This window comes from Gavia stellata, chromosome 2, assembly GCF_030936135.1.
Source record: "Gavia stellata isolate bGavSte3 chromosome 2, bGavSte3.hap2, whole genome shotgun sequence".
NCBI lineage: Eukaryota > Metazoa > Chordata > Aves > Gaviiformes > Gaviidae > Gavia > Gavia stellata.
This window is the reverse complement of record NC_082595.1, coordinates 34,005,052-34,016,100: the sequence shown is the minus strand read 5'-3', so window position 1 is coordinate 34,016,100 and position 11,049 is coordinate 34,005,052. Positions and strand designations below refer to the sequence as shown.

General features: G+C 42.0%; 1 protein-coding gene across 6 annotated transcripts in view; it reads left to right on the top strand.

Moving 5' to 3' along the window:
* Positions 1-708: 708 nt before the first annotated feature.
* Positions 709-11,049, top strand: part of AFDN (afadin, adherens junction formation factor) — a 133,106-nt gene continuing 122,765 nt past the window's right edge. For all 6 annotated transcript variants that reach the window (XM_059835838.1, XM_059835835.1, XM_059835836.1 and 3 more), the window contains exon 1: positions 709-822. In XM_059835838.1, the coding sequence (XP_059691821.1) occupies positions 709-822 (114 nt within the window). The remainder of the gene's footprint in view (positions 823-11,049) is intronic.

Here is an 11,049-nt window from a genome sequence, read left to right as displayed (position 1 = left end):
AGTCCGCCCCCCCCGCCCGTGCCTGCCCCCCGCCGCTCCAAAGGCCGCCGCGCGTCCCCGGCCTCCGCCCCTCCCCCCGCGCCCGTTCACCGCGCGGAGGCACCGGCCGCACCTGGCCGCGCCCCGCCCCGGCCGCCCCCGACCCCCTCCCCGCGCCGGGGGGAGCTGGGAGGCGGGGGGGGGGGGCGCCCTCCTGAGGCGCGCGGCCGCCGCCGGGAGGTGACGGCCGGCGGGAGCACGCGCACGCGCGCGCCCCGGGAAGCGGAGGGCGGGCGGCCGGGCGGGGGCGCGCACGGGACGGTGTGTGAGGGAGCGAGCGAGCGAGGGGAGGGCGATACCGGGGCGGAGAAAGGCGGCAGCGGCGGCTTCGCTCGGCTCAGGGCAGGCGAGCGGGGACAGACGCTGCCCAGCCGGGAGACACAGCGGCCGCCGCCGACTCGGGGCATCCTTCCTCCTTCTCCCCACCCCCTCCCCCCTTTCTCTTTCTCTCCTTCCCCGCTGTCCTCCGGGGCCGATCGCTATCGGCGGCACGATCCCGGGGCGTTTCCGCGGCGCCCGTGCCGGCAGCGGCCAAGGGGAGAGCCGGCCCCTCCCCTCCCCAGCCGGGACTGAGGGACCCCCCGCTCCGTCCCCGCCTCCGCCCCTCGCCGGGGCTCGGCGGAGAGGGCCCAGCCCCGGCTCGGCTCCCCGGCGGCGGGCTCGGCGAGGATGTCGGGCGGCGGCGGCAGCAGCCGGGAGGAGGAGCGGCGCAAACTCGCCGACATCATCAACCACTGGAACGCGAACCGGCTGGACCTGTTCGAGATCAGCGACCCCACGGAGGTGAGCGACCCCACCGCGCCCCCCCCCCCCCCGCCCGGCCGGCCCCCGGCGGCCCGCCCCGCCACCCCCTCCGGGCCGCCCGGGAGGTGAGACACCGCGCCCGGGCCAGGCCGCGCCCGCCTCCGCTCGGCGGCCCGCGGTCAGCCTGGCCCCCCTCGCCGCTCCCTCCACCCCTGGCCGGGGTGCTCGGGCACAGGCCTCCTTTCGCTCTCCGCTAACGCGCGGCCCGCTCTGGCCGAGGAGGAGGCTCGGCTCCTCGGCGGCGAGGGCCGGGGAGCGAGTGTCGGGCCCCTTGCCGTGCCCGGGGCGGCTCGGGTGAAGGCAGGTTGCAGCGGCCGGGGAGAGAAAGAGAGCGCAGGGACGGGGTTCTCCCCTCCTCCCCTCCCGCAGGCACATGCCGGCCCGACCCTGCGGGACAGACGGCTCCGAGGCAGGAAACCCTCTGGGATCTGGAGGTGGCGAAAGGGGGCGGGCAAGGGCGGTAATACCGAAGCTAACTACCCCCTCCTCCCGACCCCGAAACGGGTTACCGCTGTGGGCTTTTTTTTGTCTGTCTGTGACCTAAACAGAGCCGAAAGGCGGCTGGTAGAAGAGAAGGGCTGAGAAGCCCGCTGGTGGGCTTTTTTTTGTTGCTGCTTGTTTGTTTCGTTAAACACTCAGCTTTGTGCCTCTTACAAAGCAACCTGCCGTACTTGAGCGGCTCTCCGGGCCGCTGGTGCAATCTCCGGGGTAGCTTTCCCAGGGCGTGACGGACGGAGCGCTTTGGCTCGCTGTGTCTGAAGGCTGCCAGCCTTCAGTGTAAAGTAAATATCAGGAGCAGGTTCGCAGTCCTGAGTTCACATGTTGTACCGGAAAAACACAGCGGGTAATTTCTTCCTAATGAAATGGGTGTTTCTGATGGCTGAGAGAGGCTGGGTTTTACTTTTTTTTTTTTTTTAAAAAAAAAGTAATAGTCAAACCACACCCTACCAGTACCCCTTGTCATGTTCCCTTTGGCTGGTTAGTGCTGTGCGTCTGGTTTGAAAGCGGCGGGGGGGGAGGGCTGGGGAGGCAGGTTCCAGCCCTGTCTGTGTGTGACAGCGCGCTCCCAGCTCGGAGGGTGGAGGCTGATCATGTGCGTGTTCCCGGGGAAAAGGAGGAAATTCACGCTTGCTCGTGTCCTGGCCCTGGTCCTGGTTGTTTATTAACAGAAGCCTCTGAGAAGTCACGTTGGTTTGGTCTTGGAGCTTGCTCCTGTTTCTGCACCCAGGTGCTGGCTGCTAGCATAGCCACGAAAAAGTCTTGAAAGCAATTCTAAGATTATTGTGATAGCTTGAAAAGAATTGCTTTGGGTATTTTCAGTTCTGCTCATTGCAAACTGTTTCCTGAATGCCAAAATGAGGGTTTTCTGTGATTATTTCCTACATACTGCAATATCTGTTATAATTAAAGCTCCTTCCTTGTTTTGCTTAGGTTTTAACAATATGGTTGGACTTGATGACCTTACAGGTCTTTTCCAACCTTAGTGATTCTGTGAATATCACTGTTGGCTGACAGTTGCTCCTTCAAAAAAGTGGGCTGATGCTAGTGTGAAGGAGTCTTCATGATTGTGTTTGAGAACATAGTACCGTCTTCGTGGAATTGCAGGTTCACTGTTAACTGTGGCTTATTTTTTGTCTGCTTAATGCATTTGTCCATTTCCAATACTGTCTAATTTCAACCTGTTTTCTTTGTGTTTATGGCAGATTGTGCTTCTGTAGTTTTGTTAGTAAATAGCTTAACAAATCTTACCATTTTTTAGGTCAGTCTTACATGTTTATCATGATTAACTAGACTTTGCACAAAAGCTACCAGCTTTATTACAGTTATTATGGAAAAAATAATTTTACTTGCATTAGCTCCACAGTTGTGCAGTTAAGCCTCTGAACCTGTATAGGAGCATACTTACCACTGTCAACGATGACATTCATTTCAGTTGAACTACTGATAGTAAAAATTAAGTGCATGCATATCTCTGAACGTCTGAGCTTTTTAGACTACCAGTTCTAAAAAAGTTTGATAAGACCGCAGGTGTGTTTACAACAAACTGGCAGTAGGTAACACTTTTATAGATAAAGTATATTTTCCTTCCAGATAACTACAAATACAAATGTTCGCTTTTTTTCACTGTTACCCTGAGCTGACCCAAATTTGGCAGTATTTTCAACCCAGATGATGGTGTGATTCACATGTGTACTATTTATCAGCTTAAATGAAGGCCCTTTTACCAGACTGCTTGGGAGCTGACAATCCTCTGTTGTTTTACCCGCTTTTCCAGGCTCAGCTTGGCTGTAAGGCACATCTAGCTTATTGTAGGGCCTGCAGCGAGTGTGGCATCTGTGAAGATGCAGTAACCTGGATATGATCTTTTTAAACTGTTCAGACGTGGTTGTTGCCCTGTTGGGTTAACTTTGCAGCTAGCATGTGTCCGTACTGCAAACTGTCACCCAGGAGCTTCTGATTGTATATATCATGTTTAGAATATTGAGACTTGATGCCTTATAGTGATTCTCCAGGCATTTCTTCAGTGTAAACAATCTGGTTTAAGTGACTTGTCTTTTAAGTTTCCTATAGAGAGAGAGTAGGATTTTCCAGAGGAGCTAATCACTTCCTTAATAGTAGGGTTTCAGGGAGATTTTTATTCTCAGGAAAGAAAAGGTGAAATCTAATGTAAATTACTAGACTAGAGTTCTGATAGTGTAGCTTAGGCAGGGACAGTGAAAGGTCTGTGACCTACTCATGTACCTCTGTATTAGTTTTAAGGGTCTAATTCTGTGGTGAGACACAATTTCTCCAAGTCCATTGGGTCCTCAACACTTTAATGTGACTTGGTTTTGAATGTAGAGAGTAGTTTAAATGTGTGGTGGTTTGGTTTTTTTTTTCAGAGAAGTGCTTCATGAAATGAATCCGTTTGAATTCCTGTTAATATTTTATAGTGTTAGACTAGTCCTAAGGGGTTAGAGATCCACTTGTCTACTTGCCTCTTTCGAGAGTTAGGCACAAATTATTTCTTAAAGTATATTGCCTGTAAGATACCGAAAAGCAAGAAACTTGGATAGGGCATATTATAGAGTTCCGTTACTAACTTTTTCCTAACTTGTGTGATATGAACAGTTAACTAAGTCATTCAGTGCTACTTTTCCCCAACAAAACAGGGATGAAGGGAACTTTCTGTTCCATGCTCAAAGTTGAGTATTCCTCTGCCTGTATGCCATGTAAGGAAGACTGAAGACTTCTTGGGAGTGAGGGTTTCGTATCTTCAAACTTACGCTTTCGGTGAAGTCACTTGTGGACTCATGCTTGAGAGCAATGTGGTAATTTTAACTTTGTTAGGTATTTACCTATTCTAATCTACCTATTGCTGTTCTGAGAAATGTTAATAATTTGTATTATTTTCATTCTGAAGATTTTATTATTATTATTAAGAAGTAGCTGAGAGAAGCTCTGTGGCTTGAGAAGCTTCTAAATGAATAAAACCAAAACTCTGTTTTTTAAAGTTCTAGCAGCCAAAACTATGTAAATGTTGTCAGGAGCGATGGTAGGTACAGACTTTTGCTAAATATGTTTGTAATAGTGGTACTAATTTGAACTTGATTAAGCTTTACTGTCTCAACTTTAAATGATGAGGTAGCTACTCATACGCAAGTTTAAAAAAGATAGAGCAGGCTTTGGGGAAATGTGAGGTGAATCATATTTTTGTTTGTAGATAAATCAGGAGTCAGATTCAAAATGAAACAGTGTGTTAACCCTTTTCTTCAAATCTGTTTCCCCTTTCCATTCCATTTTCCCCTTGCCTTTGTTCCAAGTACTACCAACTTTTTGGATGCTTTTAATATTTGGCTTGCTTTTTCCTTTTTTTTTTTTTTCTTTGACCAAGGATAGAAACACAGTAAAAAGATTTAGACCTTTTGCAGTAGGAGATAAATTGATGTTTTGATCTTAAGTCTTGGGTGATTATAGTACCCAAAGTTTTCAAAAAGGAGTTAAGTTTGAATTAATGATTTGGTAACAAGTGCATAGAGTTGTTCAGAAGCTTGTAGATAAGAAATGATTTGCATTTATATAATTTTCCCCCCACCCCCCCGCAATGGAAGTGTTTACTGGAATTAAGTGATTGATTATATAAAATAACTGCATATGGATGTTTTGTGGGAAAGCAAGGAATGCAAAGGCACTATAGACTAGTGCGTTTATCACTATTGGATAGAATAAATATAAATCCTCCTGAAAGCATTTAAGACTTCTTGGTTTAAGATGCCGTATGTGAACTAGGTGTTATTGTTATTGTCTATCTCGATGACAAAATAAGGTTTCATCTTTAATGTATGCTTTGATAACTGTATATGAGAGGAAGAGAAGCACTGTGTTTTTTCTGAACATGGTTTGTGGATTAGGAATGTGAATTGCGTTGAATTTTTTGAGACTGACACTTTTTAGAACAGGTGGGATTTTCTTTATAATTGCCCAAGGGCTTGTGTATTGTTGTCAGAAATATTGATCTGTTGTAGTTTTGTTTTCTGATGGAGAAAGCTGTTCTAAACTGATCTGATATACCTACATATTAACAAAAGTAGAAAGGTCTAATCAAAAAGTTTAGAGAAATAACATGCTTTGCATTAAGAATAACTCAGAGTGTTTAACTTTTAAATGGCCAAAAAAAAAAGGAGGAATTTGGAAGGTCTTTGTGGCTATTTGATTTTTTTCTTTTGTCTGAAATAACTTGTGTAGGCTTAGCAACAAGGTATTAGGAATAACTCTTCAGAATGAGGGTGGGTGTTTTTTCGTTTGGTGTGTTTTTTTGTTTTGTTGGGTTTTTTATATTCACTTCCCCTGTGTTCTCATGTTATGTATGTTTGGTCTAGTCAGTATGTTTTAAATTCTTTTCATTGGCTTTAAATACAAATAAGCAATCTATTTACGGAAAATGTTGCACAGTACGCTGGATGACAATATTTTAGGGTTGATGCAATTTTTGTCTTTATTCTTTGGGTTCAGATCTGATTCTGGTTCATTAAGTGTCTTAAGTTTGTAGTCTTTTCAAAGTAGTTACGCAAGCTCATTATTTAAATCTAGTTAAAGCAATAAGAATTAGGAATCTTTTAGGTTTTAAACCCCTTGCAGATTCCTGTCTGCATGGTTGCTCACCCGTAGGCTTTTAAAAATCTGGCTCTGAGACTTCTTTTAAAAGAACTCGTGTTTTAAGGTTGGGATTACCAGTGACACTGCCTATTGCATTATGGGTGATACTAGTAGTGGAAGTCTGGAGGTAGGGAAACATCATCTAAATGGTAGAAATGCTTGTGCCTTCTCCATGTGTTTGATTCCACAGCTTTCAGTAGTTTTAACTATCCTATGATATGGATGGTTTAACTGTATCCTGTGATATGGAAAATAAATTCTCTGCAACAAACATTTAAGATAATACTTAGACAGTCTGGAAAGGTGTCTTGCAATCTTAAGGACTGGTGCCTGTGCTTTTTAGTAGAATATTTTTCAATAATTACTGCCACTAAACAGACACAGTTCAAGAAGCGGTAAAACCACTGCAATGTTAGTTTAGCGATTTTTAATTGGAGCCTACTGAGTCTGTTGAGTTCTAGTTCTGTATTGAAATGGATGGAGAAAAGAAGTCGGGGACACAGGTCTGCTCATTTGCATCAGAAGGACTATTTGCAGACCAGTTTTCCTTTAACTGAGTAAAAGTGAATGGTCTGTCTTTACAAATGAAATATAATCGCTAGCATCTAGAGAGCAATAAGAATTTTGAATTAAGATCTTGACCACATTCTACAGACAACATAATGTTATGAAAATATTTCTAGGAAGAAGCTTTATGCTGGGCTTTTAATATTCCTTATGTAAGTTATTTCTTGAGTTAGTGGCTAATTAGGTCCATACAATTCAGACATACTGTCTTTAAGAATTCCCTCCTGATGTGTGAATCTGTTCCCTGCCTAAAATGCCATTGACAAGCACTATTTTTTAGTTGAAAAAACTGCTAGTCCTCTGGACATGTTAAGGATTTACTTTGTTTGCACAAGCGTGGTTTTTTTCTGACAAAACTGTTTCTCTTTCAAAAAGGTTAAAACAAAATGAGTGGAACACTCTTTCATGATTTTTGAGGAAAGCCTTGCTTTATAATTCATAAAATTTTGCTTTTGTTGGTAAATGCTTTTGTCATCTAAATGGGGTAAGAAAAACTAAAACTTAGCTGGAATGTGTTAAAAGTTGAACTGGTGTTTGTGATAAGGATGTAGATCGTAAGAAACGATTCTGAATTTATCTTTGTGTCAATATTTGTTTGAAAAGTTGCTTTGTTACAGATGAAGGGAAGTAGATTGTGGCTATGCAAAATTCAGAGTATTGCATAAAGAATAACTTCAGGTTTTGACCAGTGGTTCTGATGAAGGTGGAATTGAAAAATCCCAGTGTGAAGTAATAAACTGAATGTTACGATAAACTTAAGTGATGTCAAATTCAGCAGATACAGAGCAAATACTCCATTACTTTTCTTGAGTCTTTCAAAATGTACTTCATGCAAATGGAAGCCTCTTCTGAGGTGTATTTGATTAAAGCACTACTTAAATAATTCTTGATTTTTGGCTAGGAAAAATATTTATGTGTAAAATACATACTGAGTGATGCTCCTTTCAGTGAATAGAGATGTATGGGATTTTGCTTTATGCTTGTGAAAAGGATAGAGCCTGTTAATTTCTGCTGTTAAGGTTGTTATGTTGATTTTGGAGATCTTTTCTCCTCACAACGTAATTTTTACCTTAAAACATGAGCTGCTAGCAGTTAAATGCAATTAATGTTTTAGGAGGATAGGCTTTTTCTAACTGGATATAAAATCCCAACATATGAATTATTCCAGTAACTGTTAAGCAATGTGTTCACATTGTTTTTTAAGTAGTTGAGATGAAGATAAGTGGGCAACATGTTGCATTAGGTCTAGCTCATAGCAGAGTTAAGAATTGCCATATAAACAACTGTCTGCTGTCTAGTTTTGTACATCAAGATCTGAAATAGTAAATAATGTTGAACGCATATCTCCCTGGAAATTTTCTGAGGTTTGTGTAAAGATATAGCACAATACATTTCTCTTCCTGTAGGGAATAAAGATCATTAAAAGTGAAAATGCTCAAGGACCATTACTCTTTCTAATTGATGGGGTTTCCTTTACTGTCTTTTCTCTCCACTTGTTCATTTCCCTACCTCCTTCCATGCTCCTCACTTGTTTTCAAGGAAGGAAATGTAAACTTCACTGATTTGCATCAAGATGCTCCTTTCATTTTTATTATTTGCTAAGCAATCAAGAATGTGGAAACTTAAGCTAAAATTTACAGTAATAACACTAATTTTTAGCACTTTCATTCAGTTCAGTGGCCTTTCTAAAGGAAATGTTCCCATCTTTTCTTTCCCAAGTTGTTGCTCAGTGTTTTCTATAGTCACGGTGTGTATCAGAGACAGCTTTTTCTTTGTCTTGGTTTATCTTTATGACTGAGGGGCTTAGAAATATTCTTTAGCTAACTTGTTTTCTTTCAATGAATGTTATTAGGATAAACCAAACTAGGTATTAGATAGTTCTTTGGGATGCATGCATGATTTAACTCATAATTCTAGTTAAACACTCTGCAGAGATTTCTCCCCCCCCCCTTTAATTGCGGGTAAAAATTGCTTATTGCTTTTCTCTAACTGTCTCTGCAGAAGTTTGATAATCCAAGATGAAAGCAAGAGACAACAGAGATAAAACTCTGTAGTAGTAGTTCAGGTCTAGCAGTAACAGTCAAGCTATCTTCCTGGACCGTATCATGCCTTGAGAGCTTCTGCATAATGAACAAATGTATAAGGTTGTAACATAGCTTTTTGCAGTGGGAGGGTAAGTTTTACATGTGATTGGTTGCCCTCAATCATCAAATGGCAATTCTGCCTTTTATTGCTGTCTAGTTTGGTTGTCTAGTAAGACTAAAAGATCTGCTTTGACATGAAGTCCAATGTTCATTGCTTCTTTTTATTCCAGAACTTGCCTGTTTTGCTGATACCTTCTTAGTCTAGGTGACTTTTAAGTTTTCTGTGTTAGGTATGTATAACTTGGTAAAACCATTTTCTGTAATACTTCAGGATTATGGTCATCAACTTCTGTTACAGGCTTTAACCGCAAGGTTATCAACTGATTAGTATTATCATACGGTGTATTTCATTACATTTTCTAGAGCTCCTTTCTTTCCTTGTGTGCTGACCTGCAAGTTAGACCCTTTGCTCAGCTCCTCCTCAGATCATCTTCTAGCCCAGATATTCAAATCGGGGAGCTATTCTTCTGATCCACTTTCATTCTTGTCACCTTACGAAGAAGCCATCTGTCTAGATACTGCTTTCTTCCTTTCTCTCCACACTGAGCAGGATGGGGCTCTTTATGAACTTTGTGAACTAAAGTTTCAGTGCCTAGATTTTTCAAGCACCCCACGAGCTGTTTAGTAGAACTTTCTCTTTGTCAGCTGAGTCTTGCCAGTCTACACGTGAGTATTTTCTTACGGGCAGATACACAATTGCAGGGTCATGCTTTTATGTATATATTGTGTTGCTCCTAAAACCCAGTGGAAGCTCAGAATTCCCCTTCTTAATGAAGATTAGTGGCTGTTGCATAGCCTATGGTTGGGCAAAAGAGTTCAAACAAAGAAACCCTCCCCCAATGACTACAACAACAAAAGGTCTCCTTCCCTCTACCCTCCCAGAAGGGGCTCTACTTTGAGCAATACATCAGCTTGAAATTAAAAAGGGCCCTTTAACCATTTTGTTGTTGTTCTCAATTTTAGTAAAAACAATTATTCCATGTTCTTAGTTTAAAAAATACCAGGACAATGCTGTCTGTGATGCAGTGTCCTCCTGGACAGGAAGATGTTTGTGTGGAAACGGACCAAATTGTACTGGCTTGTGTTGTAGAAAGCTTTGCATTGATAAAAGAAATGATAATATAAAGACCATTTTATGTTAAGAAATCTGCATAAATCTGTCCATTATTCACCTTTCATATATAGGTTGATAATATTTACTGTGTTTGGATCAAATCCAGGCATTGCATACATGTTTTATTAGGAAACATGTAAGTTGTTTCCATTTTAAGGGGTAGCCTTACTGAATGTGAATACTACTTATTTTCAATGTAGACAGAATGGAAGTTTTACAAGAGTTCTTTAACACTTCTGTATTTATTCTGGCTATTGAAAGACTGGGATAGATTGTTTTTGTATCTTGAAAAGGAAAATAATTTGAAAATTGTGATGGAAAGACAATGTTTACTAACGAAAACATTGCACAGTCCTGCTAATTGATTTATGCCTAGTGTTTGCTGTATAGTGAGGAAACTCAAAAGTGGAATTACTTAAGACTATTGCATTTTGTGATCTAATTCTTTAGCTTTGAATCCTTTAGAAAAAAAAAAAGCCAAACAACTGTTTCCTTCTTCAAAAATTGGTGAAATGCTCTAACAAAGCCCTTCTTTGTTTTGTGTAAGACATGTATTGGAATATTTTTGATAAAGTGTCCAGAAATACTGAAATTATATCTAGTATTACAAGCATGTTTTAGTTGTTGCCATAGCGCAACAAGGACTATTTCAATAAATTCAGCTGCTGTGCTTATGACAAACTTTTCAAGCAGATAAGGATTGATATGTAGACTACAAAACCCCCCCCAACAATGAAGTAATTTTATGCACTGACTTTTGGCATATTCAGTAAAGCCATCTATAAGCATCTAAAGACCTAACCATCTCAAAGTGATGAAATTATTACAGTTCCAGGAAGTGCTCAAGGCATGAGCTGGGTTTGCAGTCTGTCTCAGGTGTTGTAGCCATTTAATAGGAAAAAAATGTGGAAGAAGAGAGATACTGTCTCTTTCTTACAGCCTTTATCAGGATTTACAGTGAAAAATCTGGTTTTCTGTTCCCTTCTGATTGCTTGTCTGTCTGTGTATAGCTTTTGACTGAAGTTGGCCTGTAAGGTAGGATCTGTGATGACCTTAGTGTTTGAATTTTAAATTCAAAATTCTAGTAGAATTTTCCAAAGTAGTAATCAGGAAAACCACTTCAACAATCTGATGCTGACTCACTATCTTGAGTATTAGTAGTTCTGAAGATTTACTAATTCTTGTTGTTGGAAATAAATTGCAGTCTATTACAAGCTCCAGAATACTTTGATTTTCACGCTTTCT